At 39.2% G+C, this 25952-nt stretch overlaps 1 protein-coding gene across 1 annotated transcript in view; it reads left to right on the top strand.

Moving 5' to 3' along the window:
- Positions 1-1546: 1546 nt before the first annotated feature.
- The window catches only part of trpm7 (transient receptor potential cation channel, subfamily M, member 7), a 42156-nt gene continuing 17750 nt past the window's right edge, over positions 1547-25952 (top strand). The window contains exons 1-21 of the mRNA XM_073850840.1: positions 1547-1733; positions 12854-12933; positions 13118-13156; positions 13242-13440; positions 14591-14804; positions 15278-15402; positions 16472-16643; positions 16959-17133; positions 18201-18324; positions 18411-18483; positions 18751-18851; positions 19758-19892; positions 20332-20385; positions 20466-20606; positions 20861-20977; positions 21057-21334; positions 22292-22520; positions 22599-22748; positions 22928-23071; positions 24456-24584; positions 25695-25946. Coding sequence (XP_073706941.1) covers positions 1731-1733; positions 12854-12933; positions 13118-13156; positions 13242-13440; positions 14591-14804; positions 15278-15402; positions 16472-16643; positions 16959-17133; positions 18201-18324; positions 18411-18483; positions 18751-18851; positions 19758-19892; positions 20332-20385; positions 20466-20606; positions 20861-20977; positions 21057-21334; positions 22292-22520; positions 22599-22748; positions 22928-23071; positions 24456-24584; positions 25695-25946 — 2934 coding nt within the window. The 5' untranslated portion in view covers positions 1547-1730. The remainder of the gene's footprint in view (positions 1734-12853; positions 12934-13117; positions 13157-13241; positions 13441-14590; positions 14805-15277; positions 15403-16471; positions 16644-16958; positions 17134-18200; positions 18325-18410; positions 18484-18750; positions 18852-19757; positions 19893-20331; positions 20386-20465; positions 20607-20860; positions 20978-21056; positions 21335-22291; positions 22521-22598; positions 22749-22927; positions 23072-24455; positions 24585-25694; positions 25947-25952) is intronic.

A 25952-nucleotide genomic window follows, 5' to 3' on the forward strand; every position in this document is an offset into this window, starting at 1 on the left:
TGTCACCAAAACTTTAGGATTTGGCTGTCTGCATTTACTGGAAGTTTTTTTTTTACTGAAGTATAATAAATATTAAATGTGACCCTGGACCAGAAAACCACTCATAAGGGTACATTATCTGAATAAATGAGATTTCCATTGATGTATGGTTTGTTAGGAAAGGACAATATCTGGCCAAAATACAACTATTTGGAAAACTGGAGTGAGGGTGCAAAAAATCCAAATATTAAGAAAATCACCTTTAAAGTTGTCCAAATGAAGCTCTTAGTAAAGCATATTACTAATCAACAATTACGTTTTGATATTTTTATGGTAGGAAATTTACAAAATATCTTCATGAAACATATATTATTCACCAGATGTCAGCAAAGTCTCAAAAACTTTAGATTTTGGCTGTCTGAACTTACTGGAATAAGCTAAAAATAAGCATATTTTAAAAGTATGGAGTTTTAAGAGATAAATACATAAAAAAAACAGGAAAAATCACAAAAAAGCATAAATTGATAGTGATATGACACACACACACACACACACACACACACACACACACACACATATATATATATATATATATATATATAAACATAATAATAAATGTGATTACACCTGAGACCTTCATGCCCAAATTTGTCCACAAAGGAGAAGTTAAGGGCTGCTATACGAAGGATGCTTGAGGGTTAAATGTGAAATCACCCTAAAAAAAGTTTAATTTCAGTCAGTCTTACACAGTACTGACGCTTTGAAACCTCACAAAAACACTTTAGTCCAACTAAAATCATACCAGCTGTTTTGTTATGGAAGCCCGTTTCCGCCACTGAATGAAAAATAAAAAGGTTATTGACTATTTATCTCACAATTCTGACTTTTTTTCTCTCGCAATTGCGAGTTTCTCAGAATTGCAAGAAAAAAAGTCACAACTGTGGGTTTATATCTCACAATTCTGAGGGAAAAAGTCCGAACTGCAAGTTTGCATCATGCAATTCTAAGAAAATCAGTGGCTGAAACAAGCTTCCATAGTTTTGTATCCAGGGTTGGTGTTAAAAATGTCAGTGTGAACACTAAGCTGACCAGGAATAAATGTATCATTTTGCTTTTTGATGTTTCTTGAAGTGAAGTACAAAAGTAAACACACTTGAAGTGCATATAAACACACTCAGTGTCTGCTGGAGTGTGTGTGTGTGTGTGTGTGTGTGTGTGTGTGTGTGTGTGTGTGTGTGTGTGTGTGTGTGTGTGTGTGTGCGTGTGTGTGTGCGTGCTGCTGCAGTGAGGATGACTATGGTACTGGATGAAGAGGATTACCATATTCATGTACTATGGTACTGACTTGACCACCTTAAAGAATACCATGGTGCAGGAGCTTGTTTTACGCTCTTTCACTTTCAGCAGCATGTGTGTGTGTGTGTGTGTGTACTGTAGGTGAGAGTGAGACGCGACGCGACGCCCCGCGGGTCCCACCACCGCCGCTGCTGCTGCTGCTGCTCCGCCCCGTGCATGTGACGCGCTGCGGGCTGACTCAGCGGGGGGGACGGGCTCAAACCGACTCCGTCACGCCGCGTCAGTCCGGAGTCGCACAATTATGAAAAATCCACCTTCCGCTGGAGCTGCAGCGGACGCACACGACTCCAACCGCCGCCACCGGGCTTTCCTTCCGAGGCTTACCGAGCAGCACAGCGCCGATAGATGGCTAGACGCCCCGGATCAGCGCCTCGCGAGTCTGAACGGTGAAGAGAATGGTACGGCTCTCCGCTGTTTTCTAGCGTTTGCTTGGCACGGACGCGACTGCGTGTTTCTGAGGCAAGTCTCCGCTTGCTGCATGAGACGAACGCGCTGACAGCTGCGGCTCGGGCGTCGCGTCGCGTCTAGGCTTTCTGGCTCGTGCTTCGCCGCTAGCTTTAGCCGCTGTGATTGACGCGTGTGCGCAGCGAGCCCCGGTACCGGCGACGCGGGCTGGAAACACCTGGCGTCGCGTTCGCGCAGACGTTTGAGCCGCCGACGTACGTAGATCGCAACGATCGTGCGCGTCCACGAAATTAAAGCCTCCGGTTATGGAAACAGTTGAGTTAGCCTAGCCGCTCGCGCTGCGGTCGTTTCCTCAACTCACCGACACGAACGGACCGTAAACAAACACGTGAAGAGTGTCGTAGTAACGTTAATGACGGTTAAACACCACAGTATTCGTAAACAGAAATACTGAGTTGGCGCCTCTGCCTGATTGGCGCGAGTTCTGAGGAAATTCCTGCGGCGGTTTGAGCTGCGCGGGGGATTATAGATGTCGCGCTGTTTTTATGTTCAGTAATACTTTGGAAATGGGTTTTGTGTTTATAAATTTGTTTTAAATGATAACCTGACACTCATCTCCCGTCAAAGCGTGCTCTGGCGGTCTGTCAGAGTGGCTGGAGAGGCGGCGGGAGCGCGCTTGGGGCGTCACGTGTCCTCACTGACATGTCAACTGCCCGCGAATAATCGAGTATAAATAAAGTCAGATCTTCGAATCCAGCGATGGTGAGTGATTAGTATGCAGTTTAAAATAGTGTCTTTAAACAAACTTGACAGAAAGTCGTGATGATTTTTGTTTGAGCGCTGTGATGTTCATCTCATGAGGTGTTCTGATAGTGGTTGGTTCTCGGCACAAAATGACAGAAAACTCTTGAAATAACTGCTTCAAAGGGTTCGTATTTTTATTATAGATGAGCTATTTGGCTCTCCCCCCAAAAATAACCGTGCTTCTGTGCAATGGATGTTAAAGAGATACTTGGTTTAGTGTTTAGTGTACTTGGTGTTTGTGTACTTCAGTGTTTATGGTGTCACTGTGAGACATGAATCAGATCCGATGTTTCTGGACCATTTGTTGGTGTACATTGGTATATAAGTGTCTGTTTATAATAGTTTAGTGACATTATTCCAATGTTTCATTCTAAAGAGCTCTTTTAGACTACATGTACACTACCGATCAAAAGTTATTGGACAGTAAGACTTTTAGGCCCGGTTTCACAGACAGGGCTTAGATTAAGGCAGGATTATCCCATAGTTCAATTAGGATATTGTATTTTATTATAGACATGCTTAGAAAAAAATATTACTGGTGTGCATCTTGAGACAAAACATTTTTTCCTGTGATCTAAGCTGAATTTTTTCAGCATCATTACTTCAGTCTTCAGTGTCACACGATTCAGAAATCATTCTAATATTCAGATTTTCTGATTCAAGAAACAATTCTTTGAGAATTTATCTGAAATAAAAAGCTTTTGTAACTTTATACCATTCAAAAGCTTGGAGTCAGTAATCTTGTTTATTTTTGAGAAAGAAATGATACAATTTAATACTTTTATTTAACAAGGATGCTTTAAATTGATCAAAAGTGATAATAAAGACATTTTATAATGTTACAAACGATTTCAGATGTTGTTCTGAACTTTCTAATCATCAAAGAAACCTGAAAAAATTCTACTTGGCTGTTTTCAACATAATGATAATACATTGTTTTGAACAGCAAATCAGCATATTAGAATGATTTCTGAAGACTGGAGTAATGATGCTGAAAATTCAGCTTTGAAATCACAGGAATAAATTACATTTTATAATATATATAAACAGAAGGCAGTTATATTAAATAGTAAAAATATTTCACAGTTGTACTGTTTTTGCTAAATAAATAAATGCAGGCTTGGTGAGCAGAGGAGACTTCTGTTCCAAAAACTTGTGACTGCTATAGTGTACATTCAGTCTTGCTGATCATTAGAATTCATGGTTTCTCTGAGAAACTGGTTTTGACCTGATCTTCCCTCCTGTGGTCGTTCTAGAGGACTGGAACCTGATTTACCTGCATTACAGGGTCGTGGGTGTTTTTCAGGGCCTAGAGCTGAATTTTTAGTCTAAACTAGTTGAGCTGACCCTAATGACCCCCAGTGTGTGTGGATGGGTGGCCTGTAGAACTGTGTGTTAAACATAAACATAATAGTTGTTGGTATTCAGTATTATCTTCAGTCAATCAATCAGTCAGTTGGATATAGTTTGGTGTTTAATTGAAGTGAGCTGGATGGAGCTATAGAGCGATGTGCATCATGATCCTTGTTGTTCTGAAAGCTTTTGGTCTGTCAACATTTACTTGACCTCATGCTGTTTAACTTCTGCTTCTTTGGAACGCAACACAAGATGTTTTGATAAATGTTTCAGTGTTGTATGATCATACAGTGAGGTCCAATGTTGTTTGGTTCCCAGTGTTCTTCATAGACCCACTTTATATGAAGTGTCGTTAACTACTATGTACTAACCTTTAAGTGAATCATTTGATACAATGCCCTTAATGTGGACATACATGTATTTTTAAAAACACTTTCCTGTAGTTACACTGCCGCTCAAAAGTTTTTTTTTTTTTAAAGTCTCTTATGCTCATCATAATTCCATTTATTTGATCAAAAATACAGAAAAAATTAATATTATTGCAATTCAAAATTTTGCAATCCTATTTTAATATACTTTAAAATCTAATTTATTTCTGTGATGCAAAGCTGAATTTTCATCAGCATCATTACTCCAGTCTTCAGTGTCACATGATCCTTCAGAAATCATTCTAATATACTGATTTATCATCAATGTTGGAAACAGTTGTGCTGCTTAAAATTTTTTTGCAACCTGTGATACTTTTTTCAGGATTCTTTGATGAATAAAAAGTTGTAATGAACAGCATTTATTCAAAATAGAAATCTTTTCGAACAATATAAGTCTTTACTTTCACTTTTTATCAATTTAACACATCCTTGCTGAATTAAAGTATTAATTTATTTCAAAGAGAGAAAGAAAGAAAAGATTTACTGACCCCAAACTTTGAACAAGGTGTTTATTGTTGCAAAAGTTTTCTATTTATTTATTAAAGAATCAAAGAAAAAATATTAAGCAGCACAACTGTTTCAAACACTGATAATAAATCAGCATATTAGAATGATTTCTGAAGGATCATGTCACACTGAAGACTGGAGTAATGATGCTGAAAATTCAGCTTTGATCACAGGAATAAATTAAATTTTTAAAGTATATTAAAATACAAAAGCACTATTTTAAATAGCATTAACATTTTACAGTATTACAGTTTTTTTTGTATTTTTAATCAAGTAAACAGCTTTGATGAGCAGAAAAGTTTTTTAAAAGCATTAATAATCTTACTGATCCCAAACTATTGAGTGGCAGTGTACATATGTAATTGATATCAGTTGTTACAGTACATCTGTTGACCTTAACCTACTTTCAACCCTAACCTAAACCCTAACCCAAACCACAACCTCAGCCATATCCCACCTCAACAGCAACTAAAGTGTTTTGCAATTCAACATGAACACAAGAGTTGCATTGTACCTTTCATTAACTTTATTTATTTATTGATAAGTACATAGACAGCTAACATGTTAAAGACCCCTAATATGAAGTAGGACTTTATTCATTTGTTCAGCTGTTTATTTTTGAATATTCTTCATAGCTGAACCTTCTAGAAGTTTAGATGAGGTTCCGGTGATTGACGGCGAGAGCAGCTATTACAGACGACAGCAAATACCTGTAGGTGAACAGATCAATAGAGTGAGCGGTGGAACCTGTTTGAGGATAATTGCCTCTGTTAGTATGCGAAAGAGGTGCTGACAGAACCACAGAAACCTGCGGAGGACGGTCTGAGTCTGTGAACACGTCTGTCTGTTCCATCAGTGAGTCTGTCAGTCCACTGCTGATGCTGAACGTCAGTCAGTGTGTTTCAGAGCATCAGTGACGTCAGACTCTCAATGCCTTTATACAACTAACCTGTGCTGTTTGGAGATCTCTAGACTCTAAAGATCTGACTTGAGTTTAATGTCTGAGACTCGAGAACATGTTGAGTTTGTGATGTGAATACAGTCTGTAACTTCTGCATTTTAAAAATGATTTTAAGTGGGGATGCAGCGAATGTTCGGCAACTGGAATTATTAATAAGCGAAAGGACAGAATAAATGATGATGAGACGTGATCAAATAGAGGCGTGCACTAATGATCAAACATGTGGTCAGTGTGGACGCATTTAAAACTGTCCGAGAAAGACACAAAAATCATTCCAAGCAGCGACAGCGAGAGACTGTTTAGAAGCGCATCGCATGTCTTCAGTAGAAGAGAAAGGTTACTGTATGATGACTGAAATCATCCATTAGTCAATCAACTCCAGAACGTTCTGTTGTCTAATACACCAGACACCAATTGTGTTTATTCTGACAGCAGCTCCTTAGCCAGGGTTCAGAGACCAAAGATGACAATCATTCACAAATCTGCTGCTGCCAGCAAACACTAGGACTGAGCTCTTCTTGCGGGTTTACCACTAAATAAAAGTCAACATTCAGAAATGTTAGTATTGGCATTTTACTGTTGTTCTGTCAAATAAAATAAAAAAGACAAAAATAATGATTGTTATCGTTATAAATATTAATACATTTATTCTAACATTCTCCTTTGCTCAGCAAGACTGCATTTATTTGTAGATTAAAAACACATGCCTGATTCAAGAAGGGGATCTTAAATGGCTAAGAATATTATTTTACTAACTAAATAAATTTTAAGTTAAATTGTGGTTTGTTGGTAGGCTATAATGTCTACTAGAATGTTAAAAATGTTCAGTGATAAGTAAATATTTTTAAATTGTTGTTTTGTAATTGAGTTTTTTTCTTTGAAAAGCAAGACAAAACTGTAAAAAGCAAATATTGGCTATTTAATTTATCTAATGGTGAAAATAATTGGCAAAATACATGAGGGGAAAACAGAAAAAATCATGTTCGTTAATCAGCCTTTGGCTCAGTGTGTAATTTTGTTCACCTTCCGCTTCAGCCAAGAATTTTCATTTCGGTGCATCCCTGATTTTCAGCGTTTTTATGACTGAACTGACTGTGTTTCTCAAAGTGATTGATATCTGTGCTTTAATCAATCAAATATCGTTGACTTACTTTGACGTCTGTGTGCGAGTTTCAGGCAAAGTTGTGAAAGATTTTTTTTCTTCACACAGAAACTAAAGAGTCACATGCTCAAGATTACTGTAATACCAGACCTGAACAAAAGAGAGTGTGTGTGTGTGTGTGTGTGTGTGTGTGTGTGTGTGTGTGTGTGTGTGTGTGTGTGTGTGTGTGTGTGTGTGTGTGTGTGTGTGTGTGTTGTTTCATTTGAGGAAAATAGAATTAAATTTCAGTCACCATTTTGTTGAACTTTTAAGAAGTCACTTCTGCTCACCAAGGCTGCATTTATTTGATCAAAAATATTGTAAAATTTTTAAATATTATTTTACTTCAAAATTGCAGTTTTCTATGTGAATATCTGTTAAAATGTAATTTATCTCTGTGATCAAACCTGGATTTTCAGCATCATTACTGCAGTTGAAATCTTTGTAACATTATAAATGTCTACAGTCACTTTTGATGATTTTAATGCATCCTTTCTTATCCATACTTATAATTAAATGACACATCATGACTCATTTCAGCGATTCTGGGACATCACTGACCCCTGCAGTGACCCCTGATGACCTGGTATTATCACATTGTGTGTTGACTGCAGGAATGAGGGTTTTGTTTGAAAGCACAGGAAGTTAGTTGTGTGTTTTGGACTGGAGATGCTCGTCCTCAGGACTGAATCAGCGCAGGTGTGTTTGTTATCTGCAGACGCTCTGATAAAGTCATTGGCGTTATCTCTGCGTTTATGGCGTTTTGAGTGCTGCGAGTTTCACGGCGTTTATCAGGATTGAGTTCATTAAGCTCTGAAGGGGTTTTACTGTCCAGACAGTATAAAGTTTGAAGTGTAAGTGATGGAGTCACTGAATCTAATCGTACAGGTGTCAGTTTGCATGTTTACTGTACAAACTAAACACTAGTTTTGGGAATCATCTTACAGCTCATTTAGGTTTTGATTTAGCAGATGCTTTTATCCAAAGTGATGAGCAATACAAGAATTGTGCAGAATAGAGAGCTCCGTTGATTATAATGGAACTTTGTGAGATCGCCATGAACTAAGATGACTGACGGTTTTTAACGATTTTTTAGGGAGTTTGTAAATGAGATATTGATTTAATACAACGGTTAAATAAACAAGAAGTTCATATTAAGTGACTTGCATTGCATTGAATCAGCCATTTGAACGAATCAAATGAATGAATGATTCAGTTATTAAATCAGTGACTTGCTGCCATCTACTGGCCGATTTAGTTTTATTTTGTTTTTTAAATCATTTAATATTTCTGTATTCAAAATGTCATATTTAAATAATGGATCCTTATCCTACTTGTTCTTATTCTGTTGTTTTAATTAGACTCCTTAAAAAATCTTAAAAATATATAATTTTTAAATAATCTGACATAAAAGATTATATGTGACCCTGGACCACAAAACCAGTCTTAAGTCGCTGGGGTATGTTTGTAGCAATAGCCAAAAATACATTGCATGGGTCAAAATTTTTGATTTTTCTTTTATGCCAAAAATCATTAAGAAATTAAGTAAAGTTCATGTTCCATGAAGATTTTTTTGTAAAATTCCTACTGTAAACATATCAAAATGTAATTTTCGATTAGCAATATGCATTGTTAAGAACCTAATTTGGACAACTTTAAAGGTGATTTTCTCAGTCTTTTTGATTTTTTTGCATCCTCAGATTTCTGATTTCAAATAGATGTATCTCAGCCAAATATTGTCCTATCCTAACAAACCATATACATCAATAGAAAGCTTATTTATTGAGCTTTCATATGATGTATAAATCTCAGTTTTGTTAAATTTAACCTTATGACTGGTTTTGTGGTCCAGGGTCACATATACTTTTAATAAAGTTAGAAAAATGCCATTACAAAGGTAAAAACAAAATTCCCCTGTAAATCACTTAAAGGAGTCAAATATCACCTGGTAATAGAAAAGCTAATTTTTTATTAGATTTTTTGATTATTGATTAGAAGGTTATGAGCACAAGTGCTCCTAAAAAGAAAAGTAAGCGTAAAGCCCTGGATGTGCTTGTTCTGTAAGGTTTCAGATATTGTTTCTAATAGTACAGTACTGTACTGTAGCAGTAAAGGTTATGGGTTCGATTCCCAGTGAGTGCAAGCTCTGATCAAATGGACTTGATGAAGACGAGGATGAAGGCCGAATGCATGAATGTAAAAGTAATCCTCACTATGTGTTTCAGAGCAGCGTAGGTGCGGATCTGTGACTCATGCTGGTTAGTTGTTTTCTGTAAGATGTTATAAAATAAAGCTGTAAAGGGTTGGGTTTGTTTGTTTGGATGGATGGTGTAAACACATGTTTACGCTGATCTGCCCTGCTGCAATCACAACACAATCTGTGCCAGTGAGCGACTCACATATACAGTCAGCTCTCTCTCTCTCTCTCTCTCTTTCTCTCTTTCTCTAATATTCTTGTTCTCAGTCAGAAACATTCATCACCCCTGTCGCGACCTCTTGCTGATTAACTGTGCTGAGAACCACAGTTTGGCGTTAACTAGTCCTGCGGTCTCTCTCTCTCTCTGTGTCTGTGTCTCAGCGTGTCTGGTGATGTTTCTGTATTCGCTGCTGCGTCAGAAGGATGAAGATGAAGAGTTTGAGGTAGACGGACATCATCTCAGTCTCAGTGTTTGTGGCTTTCAGTGTTTCTGCTCAAATATGTGTGTAATCCGCTCGTGTTCGCCGGACGCTCCGGACTCCACGGGGGCTGCTGTGAGCTCAGGCTGGGAATGGAAAGGAACTCTGGGAAATTTAATTAAAAATCCCTGGTGTTAAATCCGTCAGCCTGTTGCTCGCACTCCGTTCTAAAGAAACGCTTCGCGCAGAAATGATCGTTCTTTCGTCATTTAGTCGACTGCATGTCGTTCCAAACCTGTATGATTGACTTTGTTCTGTGGAAAACAAAAGACGACGTTTTGAGAAATGTGTTGGTGTTTGTTGTCCATATAGTGGAAGTCAATGGGGTCCAATGTTGTTTGGTTCTCAACATGTTCAACTGAAGAAAGTCATTCTGGATTGGAAAGTAATTGAGTTTTGGTTGAATAATTTTTAATTGGAGATATGGCAATAGACGTTGTGCTAATGGACGTCATTGACCACCTGATGAATATATCGCATGCAAAAACAGAATCGAGCTCCAGTGTGATTGGCTGCTGTACGTGATTTCCAGGGAATCGTGTCTACATTAGTCAACATATGAAGTGGATCAAAACCTTTCATCCAAGGTGTCCAAAACAATACCCATTTTTGTCTTACAGCTTTTTTGATCCACTTCAAATGGTGACTACTGTAGATCATCATCTGAGCTCAGGTTTATATTGGAAACACCTAGTCGCTGAGTTTGAAGTTTCAGAGCTTCATCACATCTTTGAAGACTTTCCTGCCCATAAATCTCAGCTGAAGATGATCTGTGGTTGATTTCCAGTGCAGGTTTCTGTCTGTCTTTCTGGGTGGATCTAGAAATCAGATCTAAGGTAGTAATCTAGCGTTTGTGTTTCTGTAGTTATTATTGTAAACCTCATGATTAGTGTTTAACCACCAGTCCTGATGTAAGTGGTAGTTTAGCAGATACAGATGAAGGTTAGACTCACAGTGAGTCTGTTTCTTTTCACAACACACATAAAAGCAGATTTATAGTAATGCATAATGTTTTTAATATTGTAATGTCTTAGTTTAGAGCTGGGCGATGGGTATAGTTTGCATTTAGAGACAATAATAACACTAGTCTTTGTAGAGCTGCTTTACAGCAGAATTTGGATTTGTCTCATATTTATGACACTGGAGCACAAAACCAATCTTAAGTATCGCGGGTATATTTAGAGCGATGGCCAAAAATACATTGTATGGGTCAAAATGATCGATTTTTCTTTTATGCCAAAATCATTAGGATATTAAGTAAAGATCATGTTCCATGAAGACACTTTGTACGTTTCCAACTGTAAATGTATCAAAACTTAATTTTTGATTAGTAATATGCATTGCTAAGAACTTCATTTGGACCACTTTAAAGGCGATTTTCTCAATATTTAGATTTTTTTGCACCCTCAGATTCCAGATTTTCAAATAGTTGTATCTCAGCCAAATATTGTCCTATCCTAACAAACCATACATCAATGGAAAGCTTATTTATTCAGTTTCTGATAATGTATAAACATAAATAAATAAATAAATAAAAACGACCATTATGACTGGTTTTGTGGTCCAGGGTCACATTAGATGATGTTTCCATCATTGATTCTGTTGTTACTGTGAATCTGCTTTGAAACGATCCGTATAAAGCGCTATAGAAATGTGACTTGACAAATAAGCATCGACCAAATGAGATTTGCTATTAGTATATATGGCTTAATGACAGCATATATATTCAGGTGGTGTTATGTATATATGTATAGTTGATAATTAAAGGTAGTTATTTGGTTTGTGGTGATGTTGAGAATCTGCAATAGAATCTGTCAAGTTTGATGTAATGGCAAACCTAATTACTATCAGCTGATGAGTGTCACGTGATTAAAATGACATGAGTTTTATGTTCATATGAGCGGTGCCTACAGCCGCAGCAGTTTGAGTTTCTCACAGGAATGTTGAGCTTTAGCTGAAACTGCGGTTTATTCGGACCCCTGTGGACCCTCGACACGTCCGTCAGGATTCTCATTCACTCCCACGACACACGATACTCTGTTTGCTCTAATTGTCTTCTGTGGTTCGCTCTGACAGACAGACGCTCTCGGCTTGTTTTCACTCAGGTTCTGTTATGATGGGATGAGAACAGCAGTATTAAATGCAAAAAAAAAAACATTTCTGTCGAGTGTCCAATACAAGGAATGCTCCACTTCTAAAAGAAACATTTCCAGATCATTTACTCACCCCCCTGTCATCCAAGATGTTCATGTCTTTCTTTCTTTAGTTGCAAAGAAATGACGTTTTTAGAAAAACATTCCAGGATTTTTCTCCATATAGTGGACTTCAATGGTGCTCAACAGATTGTAGGTTAACAATGCAGTTAGAAAGTGTGTAAATATTCTTTTTTTTTTTTATTATTATTATTATAAATAACTGATCGTTTCACTAGATAAGACCCTTCTTCCTCGGTTAAAAAAACGCATTTTTAACCTTCAGTCCATTGAGCACCATTGAAGTCCATTATATGGAGAAAAATCCTGGAATGTTTTCCTCAAAAAACTTACTTTCTTTGCGACTGAAGAAAAACAAGTAACTCTACATAATGTTACTCTTCAGCCAGTGGTCTGTTAGTAGTTTTGTTGGACCTGTAAAGTTCATGGCAGTATAAATGCATTGCATATAGATTTTTAAAGACATTTTTGTTACCTTTGTGCAACACTCTTGATGTTTGATGTAAAATCTGTGTTCAGACTGTAATGCGTAGTTTGGCTTTTCAGTGACTTGTTTTGCACCAAACACAAACAGCGTGTGTTTAACGTGGCGTCCGTATGAACAAAGATGTAGGTGTTTTAATGTTGGCATGCCTGTGTTTTTATTTTTTTTTAATTTAGACGTTGTAATGCCTAATCCAGTGAAACGACTTCTCTCTCGTGACGAATGCAGGACTTCTCCAGTCATTTAGTCTGGATAAACTCCGCCGCTTTCTTACAGTCCATTGCATGCTCTTAATTATATCTGCTTCCATTTGAGAGCCACACCCACATCTCAACATCCAATCAACAACTGATGCACCCATGCACCCAAGTCCCATCCTATGTTTTTCTTTTCAGTAATTCATTACACTCAGATGAACAATAATGAAGAAAAAATCTGACGCTGCTTCCGTTACGTCAAGACTTTACAGTTTTGGGTCATCATATTAGACTTAAATAAGATGTATTCAGAGTGACATGTCTAAAATGTGTTTTTCTCCCATAGTCCCAGAAGTCCTGGATCGAACACAGTTTCACCAAGAGGGAATGTGTCTATATACTGCCCGTGTCAAAAGATCCGCACAGGTACGTCATGAACTTCGTGTCATTATTAAAAGCTCAAACTTTCCAAACTGTCCAAACATCACCAGCGGGACTGAATCAAGCTTGAGTTCAATAATCTGACGTCATTCAACTGAGTTAATTATCATCTGCACACAATGGTAGTTCTGGATTCCAATATTCTAATTTCCAATATTCTTTTTTGCAGATGCCTCCCAGGATGCCAAATCTGCCAGCAGCTCGTGCGGTGAGTGTCACGAACTCGACATTATCATGTTTCACACGGTCGAGGGGTTCAGACGGAGCGTGTGCTGATGTGTGTTCGTGTTTAGATGCTGCTGCGGGCGTCTGGTTCGGCAGCACGTGGGCTTCTCCGCCACACTGGCAGTCAAATACTCAGACGTGCGGGTGACCGAGGGCGAGCTGTCCGATCTGGAGCAGTGGTCCGTGGAGAAACACACGGAGGAGAGTCCTACTGATGCTTATGGAGTCATCAACTTCCAGGGAGGATCGCATTCATACAGAGCCAAGGTCTGAACACAGACACACACACACACACACACACACACACACACACACACACACACACACACACACAGACACACACACAGACACACACAGAGAGAACACTTAGAATAATCATGAGTCACTTAATGATGTCACTCACTGCAGTGTTTTGGTCAGCTGGGGTTCAAGGATTACTCGACTTCCAGAATAAAAAATGTCCTGATCATTCACTCACCCCCATGTCATCCAGAATGTTCATGTCTTTTGTTCTTCAGTCGCAAAGAAATAAAGTTTTTTGAGGAAAACATTCCAGGATTTTTCTCCATATAGTGGACTTCAATGGTGCTCAACTGATTGATGGTTAAAAATGCAGTTTCAGGGCAGCTTCAAAAGACTCTAAACGATCCCAGCCGAGGAATAAGAGTCTTATCTAGCAAAACGATTGGGTATTTTCTGGAAAAAGGTACAATTAATACACTTTTTAACCACAACTGCTCATCTTGTCCATCTCTGCGATGCACATGCATACTCTGTGTACTCCAGTTCAAGACAGTTAGGGTATGTCCAAAAACTGGCATCTCATTTTCTCCTCCAACTTCGAAATAGTCCTACATCACTGTTTGACCTTTTTTTGTAAAGGGTGTTTGATCTTCTTTGCACGTTCACTTTGTAAACACTGGGTCGGTACTTCTGCAGCGATGTAGGACTGTTTTGAAGTTAGAAGAGAAATGAGATGGCAGTTTTTGGACATACCCTAACTTTCTCGAACCAGAGTACACAGAGTACACATGCGCATCGCAGAGATGGACAAGATGAGCAGTTGTGGTTAAAAAGTGTATTAATTGTACATTTTCTTAAAGTAACTGATCATTTCGCTAGATAAGACTCTTATTCCTAGGCTGGGATCGTTTAGAGCCCTTTGAAGCTGAACCCTTCAACCTCAATCCATTGAGCACCACTGAAGTCCACTGTATGGAGAAAAACCCTGGAATGTTTTCCGCAAAACACTTTATTCTGTACGACTGAAAAAAGAAAGACATAAACATCTTGGATGAAATGGGGGTGAGCAAATGATCAGAACATTTTTCTTTTGGAAGTGGAGTAATTCTTTAATGATGTCAGCGCGGTGTTGTGATTGGTCGGTGTTGGTAATGTCCTGCTCTGTTGTCCGCAGTATGTGCGTCTGTCGTATGACTCTCGTCCAGAGGCCGTCCTGAGGCTCATGCTGAAGGAATGGCAGATGGAGCTGCCAAAGATCGTCATCAGCGTTCACGGAGGAATCCAGAACTTCGACCTGCATCCGCGGATCAAACAGGTGGTGGGGAAAGGCCTGATCAAAGCTGCTGTCACCACCGGGGCCTGGATCCTGACCGGAGGGGTCAACACAGGTCATTACTAGTGCATCATGGGTACAGACGGGCGGCACCAGACTTTCTACCTGCTGTACAGATGGCAGACTCAGCAGATGTGTGTGTGTGTGTGTGTGTGTGTGTGTGTGTGTGTGTGTGTGTGTGTGTGTGTGTGTGTGTGTGTGTGTGTGTGTGTGTGTGTGTGTGTGTGTGTGTGTGTGTGTGTGTGAGTGTGTGAGTGTGTGTGAGTGTGTGTGTGAGTGTGTGTGAGTGTGTGAGTGTGTGTGAGTGTGTGTGTGTGTGTTTTGACACAGCAGCAGTTACAGGATTAACTTGATCATCATAATGACAGTCATTTGAGTTTAAAGATCAGGTCGATACACTTTATTAGTGTTTACACACTCACAGTGCCTCTAAACACACACACACCTCTGTAGAGAGGTCATGACCCCTTGAGGGTCACGGTCACTGTAAACCCGCTGACTGTGGGCGTTTTTCCACTGCGTTTCCAGGTGTGGCCAAACATGTGGGTGACGCTCTGAAGGAACACATGTCCAGATCGGCACGGAAAATCTGTACGGTGGGAATCGCACCCTGGGGAGTGATTGAAAACAGAAACGACCTCATCGGAAGAGACGTGAGACTCGTTTATAACACACATATGGCCCATTTATGATCCTTTCTTACACTTGACCATTACTGTAAATCTGACTGAACAGCTGCATCACATCACAAAAACAAGTTTCAATAGCAAATCAGCATATTGGAATGATTTGACTGAAGAGTGGAATAATGATGCTGAAAATTCAGCATTGACCACAGGAATAAATTACATTTTAACAAATATTCACATAGAAAACAGATGTTATAAATTGTAATAATATTTCACTATTTTTACAGTATTTGATTAAATAAATGCATCCTTTGTGAGCGACTTTTTTACACACATTAAACAATCTTAATGACTCCAAATCTTTTGAGTGGTAGTGTACAAACAACAAACTGATGGAAATATAACATGTATGTATGTAAGTATGTCAGTCGAAGATCCACATCAAAAGAAAAAAAAAAGATTTTATGTCCACAGAAAGCATGTTAAATGTAAGTGATTACCTTTAAGTGATTTTTGGAGAATAAAATGTCAAAATTTGGTTGGAATAATGTTACATTATCATTCAGTGTAACACAATATTTATGTAAAAATTCAAACAACATGCTTATTTTGACTTGTGCATATTAAAATATAGAAAAGAATAAGGGAGCATATTAAATTTAATTATGTTTTAAATGAGTAAAAAATTCTTACTGACAAATGGGCAAAACTTAGGATTGTAGCAAATTTAAAAAATGTAGAATTACAACTAATTAGTATTTGGGGTGAAAGAAATGTATCTCTTAATATGTCATAAATAGTTTTTTGTTGTAAATATGCCTGACAAGATTGTTACACTGAATCACATTTTAATGGGTGTCTTCTGTAAATTAGGGGAAAATGTATTATATACATTTTTGCTAAAAAAAGAAATTAAATTAAACTGAAAACTTTTTTTTTTGTGAAAAAACAACAATTTAAAGCACTATTACACTTATTGTTTTTATTTTCAAACCCTTTTGGTCTTCGATCTCAAATTAGAAAATAAATCAGTGTTTTAAATCACAAAAAAGAGTGTTTTAGAAGCATCATTGTGGTGTGTTTGTGTGTTCAGGTTGTAGCGCCGTACCAAACGCTGCTGAATCCTCTCAGTAAACTCAACGTGCTGAACAACTTCCACTCTCATTTCGTCCTGGTGGATGATGGGACAGTTGGGAAATACGGAGCTGAAGTCAGACTCAGGAGAGAGCTGGAGAAACACATTAACCTGCAGAGAATCCACGCCCGTAAGAGAGAGAGAGAGACACACACACACACACACACACACACACACAGACACAGACACAGACACACACACACACACACACACACACACACACACACACACACACACACACGCACACACACACAGATTAACACACACACGTTCGAGTTGCAAACAGCTGGTCGTAAGCATCTATTATCCTGCAATCATTGTTATTCACACCAGCAACAGCAGTTCCTCACTCTTCATTCAGACTCTTTCACATGTTAGAATTACAGCGACGTTATCAGAAATAAAAAAAGGAATAGTAATATAAATATAAAACGTGTGTGCGCAGGTATCGGTCAGGGTGTCCCGGTCGTGGCTCTGATCTTTGAAGGAGGTCCAAATGTGATCCTGACGGTGCTGGAGTATCTTCAGGAGAGTCCGCCGGTGCCGGTGGTGGTGTGTGAGGGAACGGGACGCGCCGCTGATATACTGGCATACGTACACAAGCAGACGGAGCAGGACGGGTATTAAACACTATGATTTATGGGAATCTCTGAACCAGGGCTGTGCAATTAATCCAAATTCAGTTACGATTTCGATTTCTGCTTCAAACTATCATGAAAATGCAGTAATCGAGATGAAACCATTATTGCGCCCCATTCCGCTGCTTTCCAGTGGTGCGCTTTCGCTCCTCCTTAAAAGCCTAATTCCACATGCAAATCAGCAAAATCATGTAACGTGGCTTTCATAAAACGAGACGTCCTTGATTTATTAATGTGTCCTTGATGTTGTGTTTTCTAAAAGCACGCAAGAAAATTTGTGCTGTTCTGTGTATGCGCTCAGAGACGGAGCAGAACACAGACATGTAACGTTAAAGTTAACTTTTAGCTCAAGTTGTGCGCCTAAACGGTCAAATATACGCATAAATATTTCAAAATGAGGCGCTTGGTGATTATTGATGTAAACCCTTGTCAGTTCTGTCTTAAATGATCATAAACAGTTGAGAATGAAAATCCGTGTGTAACAGTTTATTGGATCCGTGTGGCTCTTAAAGCGGCAACAAATAATATTCCTTCTGCCGTCTCTGTGCTTAATATTAATAAAACGTAAAAATACAAAGAGAAAAATCACTCACTGCTCTTGAATGAAGGACTTTTGTAGTTTTAATAAGAAACAAAGCATGTTTAATTCTTACAGTGGAGACACTGTTTTATTTTATATTCAAATAATTACATTCAATTTCTCTAGTAGGCTGTTAGACTACTTTAGACTTGCTTAAAAGTATTCATTTTCCCCCCAAAAAAGCACCGTTTGTATCTTTTTTTTTTTCCTGTTGTATTGCCATCTTTAAATTAATCACTAATATAAAGTTTTGGACCCAGTCATAATTGTGTTGAATAATCATGATTACAATATTGACCAAAATAATTGTGATTATGATTTTAAAAATCGAGCAGCCCTACTCTGAACTCATGGCTTGTATCTGCTTATGTTTGTCAGAATGACAGCAGTCTGATGCTATTACTGTGATTTCTGTTCTAAGAGCTTGATACGATTCAGATCATGAAACCTTTTGTGTCTGTGTTTGTAGAGCGCTGCCTGATGGAGTTGAGGCTGATATCATTGCGACGATCAAGAAAACATTCAACTTCAGCCAAAGTGACGCGCTGCATCTCTTCCAGACGCTGATGGAGTGCATGAAGAACAAAGAGCTGGTGAACAAACACTCAGTATTTGGTCAATATGCTCTGGTTGATGAGTGTTTATGAGTGTTTGACCCTTGTGTGTGTGTGTGTTTCAGATCACAGTGTTTCCTGTGGGCTCAGAGGACCATCAGGACATCGATGTGGCCATCCTGAAGGCTCTGCTCAAAGGTCAGTGAGGAGCGACCTTTGACAATTTTATATTGTGAAAGTGAATGAAGGTTTTGTTTGTCTGGAGTGTCAGTGAACGATGGTTTTGTCTTTCAGCAGGTTGAATGCGGTGTTTGCTGCAGATTAAACATGTTCAGATGCTCAAACATTTACTGAAACACTTTATCAAAGTCTAAACTACTTCACGTCTCTGACATCATCTTGTGTGTGTGTGTGTGTGTGTGTGTGTGTGTGTGTGTGTGTGTGTGTGTGTGTGTGTGTTCTCAGGCACTAACACGTCAGCCTTTGATCAGCTGGTCCTGACGCTGGCGTGGGATCGGGTGGACATCGCTAAAGATCATGTGTTTGTTTACGGACAACAGCTGCTGGTTCGTACCTGTGTGTGTTTGTGTGCCGATAAACACAGAGAGAAACAATTGTGTCGTGTTTGTAGTAAACACTCTCTCACACACACACTGTGACCTACTGACCTCTCAGCACAATCTGATACACTAACAGATACCATGATACTTTAACATGTGTCAGTGTAATTACATGTTGTGGAAGCTGTTTTCTGTAAAAATAAAAACTTGGTGAACAATAAGAAAACATGACAATAATATATTAGTATTAAAAAATAATATGTGACCATGAAGCACAAAACCAGTCGTAAATAGCACAGGTATATTTGTAGCAATGGCCAACAATACACTGTATGGGTAAAAATGTAGAATTTTCTTTTATGCCAAAAATCATTAGGATATTAAGATCATGTTCCATAAATACATTTAAAAAATGTTCTAATGTAAATATATCAAAACTAAATTTTTGATTAGTAATATGCATTGCTAAGAATTTCATTTGGACAACTTTAAAGGTGATTTTCTCAGTATTTTGATTTATTTTGCACGCTCAGATTGCAGATTTTCAAATAGTTGTATCCTAACTGGTTTTGTGGTCCAGGGTCACAAATGATTAACAAAAGTGAAGCCAAAGAGAGTTACGTTCACTTTTTAAAGTGATTAGTTCACCCAGAAATCATTATTGTCATCGTTTACTCTTCCTCAGATTGTTCCAAACCTGTATGAGTTTCTTCTGCCAAAAACAAATTATAATTTGAAGAATGTTGGGAGCCAAATGACAATGGACCCCACTGGTGTCAAAAAATGGATGTTTATCAAAATATTTACTGTTGTTGTTGTTGATGATTATTGGGTGAACTGTCTCTTTAAATTTAGGTTCAGAGTAAAGTTCAACAAAACTTTGAAAGTATTAAAGTTTGTTTGTGTGTGTAGGTGGGTTCCCTCGAGCAAGCGATGTTGGATGCGTTGGTGATGGACCGTGTGGAGTTTGTGAAGCTCCTGATCGAGAATGGCGTCAGTATGCACCGCTTCCTTACAATCACACGCCTGGAGGAGCTCTACAACACGGTACACACACACTTACACACGTGATCCTGGACCACAAAACCAGTCATAATGGTCAGTTTCATAAATCAGCTATCCATTGATGTATGGTTTGATAGGATAGGACAATATTTGGCTGAGATACAACTATTAGAAAATCTGGAATCTGAGAAATTTCGCCTTTTAAAGTTGTGCAAATAAAGTTCTCAGCAATGCATATTACTAATCAAAAATTACATTTTGATATATTTACAGTAGGACATTTACTAAATATCTTCATGGAACATGATCTTAATATCCTAATGATTTTTGGCATTGAAGAAGAGTTGATCATTTTGACCCACACTGTGTATTGCTGGCTATTGCTACAAAGAGGCTGGTTTTGTGCTCCAGGGTCACCAATGTGCTGTTTCTCATATGCAGAGTATAAACTGGTCACATCTGAACATTTCTGTTCTCACAGAAACAAACTCTAACCAACCCGACGCTCTATCACCTGGTGAGGGACGTCAAACAGGTAAAGCTGCTCGACTGATGCTCAAATGTCTGACGCCAAACTGCAGTCCATCAGTTTATTTTCCTGGTGTTTTCTGGTAGGGTAACCTTCCGCCCAACTATAAAATCACGCTGATCGACGTGGGACTGGTGATCGAGTATCTAATGGGAGGAACGTACAGGTGCAACTACACTCGCAAACGCTTCCGCATCATCTACAACAACCTGCACGGGAACAGCCGGGTAAATGAGCGCCGACCGAACCCTTCGCAAATGGGTTTACATCAGGCAGAATGTTTACTAAAAATATTTACTTCAATCATATGTGCTTTGTTACTGTTCTCTGATGCAGGATGATTTTTTTCTTTAATATTTAAAAATGTTTCCAGACTATGTTTTTGCCTTAAAACAATTCCTGCATTTTCCTTAGACTCTATTACTATTTAATTATGAGTCAGAGATCTAATGCTTTGTGTCTGTCTCTGTCTGTCTGTCAGCGGTCGGGTCGACACATGGCCGGCAGCTCCCACGAGTCCTTCAGCATTCAGGCAGATAAAAAGGAGAAAACACGACACAATCACTTCATCAACACGGCTCAGCCCTACAAACCCAGAGTGAGACGAGTGTTGCCGTATCTCTCGCAGTGTGTGTGTTTTTGTGTATTTGTGCTTTAACGGTGCGCTTGTTCCTCAGCTGGATTCGGTGTCTGAGCAGCAGAAGAAGAAGAGCAAGGAGGAGGTGGTGGACATCGACGATCCGGAGACGCGGCGGTTCCCGTACCCCTTCAACGAGCTGCTGGTGTGGGCCGTGCTGATGAAGCGGCAGAAGATGTCTCTGTTCTTCTGGCAGCACGGAGAGGAGTCCATGGCCAAAGCCCTGGTGGCCTGCAAACTGCTGCGCTCCATGGGATACGAGGCCAAGAAGAGCGACGTGGTGGACGACACCTCAGAGGAGCTGAAGGAGTATTCAAAGTCAGTCAATAATGATGGAAGGAGAAGGTTACTTCCAGAACAAACATTTACAGATAATGTACTCACCTCCTTGTCATCCAAGATGTTCATGTCTTTCTTCAGTCGTAAAGAAATAGTTTTTTGAGGAAAACATTTCAGGATTACTCTCCATATAGTGCACTTCTATGGTGCTCTGAGTTTGAACTTCCAAAATGCAGTTTAAATGCAGCTTCAAAGGACTCTAAACGACCCCAGCCGAGGAAGAAGGGTCTCATCTAGCGAATCAATTGGCTATTTTCAAGAAAGAAAAAAAATACAATTGATACTTTTTGACCTCAAATGCTGGTCTTGTGTAACTCTGCATGCACTCCTGTTCAAGACAGTTAGGGTATGTCTAAAAACTCCCGTCTCATTTTCTCCTCCAACTTCAAAATCATCCTACATCACTGTTTGACCTTTTTTGTAAAGGGTGTTTGATCTTCTTTGCACGTTCACTTTGTAAACACTGGGTCGGTACTTCTGCAGCGATGTAGGATGATTCTGAAGTTTAAGGAGATAATGAGATGGGAGTTTTTAGACATACCCTAACTGTCTTGAACCAGAGTACATGCAGTTTTAGACGAGACCAGCATTTGTGGTTAAAAAGTGTATAAATTGTCTCTTTTTTTCTTTTTTAAATAACCAGTCGTTTTGCTAGATAAGACTCTTAATCCTCGGCTGGGATTGTTTAGAGCACCACTATATTGAGAAAATTCCTGAAATGTTTTCCCCAAAAAACATTTCTTTACGACTAAAGACAAGAAAGACATGAACATCTTGGATGACAAGGAGGTGAGTAAATGATCTGTAAATTTTTGTTTTGGAAGTAAATGAAGAATCAAAAGAATCATATCTGAAAATGATAATTTTGCATTGTGTTCAGTCTGAGTTTGTGATGAGTGTTAATGTGTTTGTGTTTGTGTGTGTGTGTGTGTTTAGTGAGTTCGGCACGCTGGCGGTGGATCTGCTGGAGCAGTCGTTCAGACAGGACGAGACGATGGCCATGAAGCTGCTGACGTACGAGCTGAAGAACTGGAGCAACTCCACCTGTCTGAAGCTGGCCGTGTCGTCGCGTCTCCGGCCGTTCGTGGCTCACACCTGCACACAGATGCTGCTGTCCGACATGTGGATGGGCCGCCTCAACATGCGCAAGAACTCCTGGTACAAGGTAGAGCCGGCATCTCTCTAGCGCTCACACCCTCCTGCATCCCTCAGGTGATGGTTCCAATGATGTGTGTTTGTGCAGGTGATCCTCAGCATCCTGGTCCCTCCTGCCATCCTCCTGCTGGAGTACAAGACCAAAGCGGAGATGTCCCACATTCCCCAGTCGCAGGACGCCCATCAGAGCATGGAGGACAGCGAGCACAACCTGCAGCACCGTGATGACATCCCAATGGTACGGATCAAACATTAAATGTGCTTTAAGTGCGATAACGTGCCTTAACCGTCGTTCTGATCGCAGATGCTCAGAAACGGTCAATCTTTACACAAGCGTGTGTTTTCTCATGCTGTTGCACAATCGCACTGGCACAGATTGACAGAGCCGCTCTGATCTCTGTTCTGTGTTTCTGTCAGGATGTGTTTAAGGAACCCCGTCTGAACGAGATCGCCGACGCCAAGAATGTAACGGAGGTGCATGTTCGTTCCCGCCGCTTACCCGTCACACGCAAGTTCTACGCCTTTTACCACGCGCCCATCGTCAAGTTCTGGTTCAACACGGTACGTACGACTGCTTTCTCACGCCGTTAGTGTAATTCCCAGCACTTGAAGTGTTCTGGGTTGTTGTTCCCATGTGATAGTATCAGAGACACTCGCTCCTGCATAAACCCAGCGCGTTACACACAGATAAACATCACACACCTACTGGAACGTTCACTAGTGACACTTCAACCAGACCTGAGTGTGTGTCTCCAGTGGTTGATCATTCATCTGGTGTTTCTCATGTAAGGGTTTGATGTGAATGTGTTGATGAACCATTAAAGATTGTCAGAAAAGCCAATGATTGTTTTGAGTGTGTGATCTGAATCATTAGTTCTTTGAGTGATTCTTGAGCAGCTGTGCAATCGTACCAGTCACAGAAAACATTTACTGTACCAATTTACTGTATAAAGCAGATTTTGCCACTTTTTTGTGGATGAATAGGTTAAAAGAGGGACTTTTCTCAAAATTCTTCACTACAAAAACAATAATGATACGAAATTATGGCAGACATATTATATTTGAATAGTAAAAAGTACTTTTATTGATTTAAATGAAATACAATCAAGAGGTTTATTTATTCTGTTTTCACAATCTCTATTGTGCACCTCTTATTTGACAAAAAAATGGAATTGTTTTCATTTAATTACATTTTAAAATATTTAAGGATTACTCCACTTCCAAAAATTCCTGATAATGTCCTCACCCGTTTGTCATCCAAGATGTTCATGTCTTTCTTTCTTCCGTCGCAAAGAAATTACGTTTTTTGAGGAAAACATTCCAGGATTTTTCTCCATATATTCTCCATATGTGCATCACAGAGCTTGACAAGATGAGCTTCTGAGGTTAAAATCTATAGAAATTGTATTTGTTTTTAGTAATATAACTGATTGTTTCACTAGATAAGGCTCTTATTCGTCGTCTGGGATCGTTTAGAGCCCTTTGTAGCTGCATTTAAACTGCAATTTTAACCTTCAATCCATTGAGCACCATTAAAGTCCACTATATGGAGAAAAATCCTGAAATGTAATTTCTTTGCGACTGAAGAAAGAAAGACATGAATATGTTGGATGACAGGGGGTGAGTACATTATAAGGAAATCTTTATTCTGGAAGTGGAGTAATCCTTTAAATCGTTACAATTTTATGAATGAATTTGATCAGGTTTTTATTTTGATCATTTGTATCAAATCATAAAAAAACTAAACCCAGAAAGTCAAAATTTGAGAAAAATGCTACGTTTCATAGACCCCTTTTATTGAGTGTTTCTTGTGTGTGTGTTTGTGATCAGTCACTGGTGGGATATTAGTGTATAAACCGTATAATTGAGGTCTTCAGTCTGATCTTCATCTGCTGTGTGTCTGTGATTATGAGGAGATCTGAGCTCTCTTACATCTGTGTTCTAGCTCTTTTATATCGGTTTCCTGATGCTGTATTCGTACGTGGTGTTGGTGAAGATGGAGCTGTTTCCGACTCCTCAGGAATGGGTCGTCATTGTTTGCATCTTCACGCTCGCGGTGGAGAAGATTCGAGAGGTTTGTGTGTTTGAATGTTTTAACAAGGAGTTTCAGAGATGTTTAATTATTTGAGCAGCATTCGTTACAGTTCAGCTGAATGTTTAACCCTGCCGTCTGATCATTGACTCTTCGCTAGAACAGACTATGATCAGGGGTTTAGTGATCTCGGGGCCCTAAGCTAATTCCAGGTCTGGGGCCCCAACACAATAACTATGTGCTCTTTCATGCCTAACCCTTATTTTGCTCGCTCGCTCTCATAGTTTACAGTCTATTAGTCTCTTCACAATCAGTAATCAGTCAACCTGATGCTGTTCTAAAGCCATCTTAAAGGAGTAGTTCACTTTCTGAGCTAAAATGTACAGATAATGTACTACCCCCTTGTCAACCAAGATGTTCGTGTTTTTCTTTCTTCAGTCGTAAGGAAATTGTTTTTTGAGTAAAACATTTCAGGATTTGTCTCCATATAGTGGACTTCTATGGTGCCCCCGAGTTTGAACTTCCATTTGCAGCTTGAAAGGGCTCTAAACGATCACAGCCAAAGAAATGAAGGATCTTATCAACAAAATGTTATTTTTTCCTAAAAAAAAATTACTATTTTATATACTACTTCTCCTCATATGCTCGGCAAGACGAGCGTTTGAGATTAAAAATTATATAAGTTGTAAATGTTTTTAGAAAATAACCAATCGTTACGCTAGATATGACCATTATTCCTCATCTGGGATCGTTTAGAGTCTTTTGAAGCTGCATTGTGGAAGTTCAAACTCGTGGGCACCATAGAAGTCCACTATATGGAGAGAAATCCTGAAATGTTTTCCTCAAAAAACACCATTTCCCTACGACTGAAGAAAGAAAGACATGAACATCTTGGATGACAAGGGGGTGAGTACATTATCTGTACATTTTTGTTCTGAAAGTGAACTACTCCTTTAAGCTACCTTTTTATCAATCACAAAAGAAGTTGCAAAACGGTTTGCTTTCCATTTGATAAATTGTAAACTTTTCCAATCTTTTTACAAACATGAAATTATCCCATGCCGCTCATTGCATATTCCAGGTGTTCTGAAGGGTCAGGAGGTCACAGGTGTGTTTGTGTTCATGTATCATCGCTACATTTGTTTCCTCTAGATGTTCATGTCTGAAGGAGGCAAGATCAGTCAGAAGATTAAAGTGTGGTTCAGCGACTACTTCAACATTTCCGATTTTCTGGCCATCCTGATGTTCTTCGTGGGCTTCGGCCTGCGCTTCGGCTCGGGGAACGTGTTCATCGCGGGCCGCATCGTGTACTGTCTGAACATCATCTTCTGGTACGTGCGGCTGCTGGATATCCTGGCGGTGAATCAGCAGGCGGGGCCGTACGTCATGATGATCGGGAAGATGGTGAGC

Source organism: Garra rufa, chromosome 11 (assembly GCF_049309525.1).
Source record: "Garra rufa chromosome 11, GarRuf1.0, whole genome shotgun sequence".
NCBI lineage: Eukaryota > Metazoa > Chordata > Actinopteri > Cypriniformes > Cyprinidae > Garra > Garra rufa.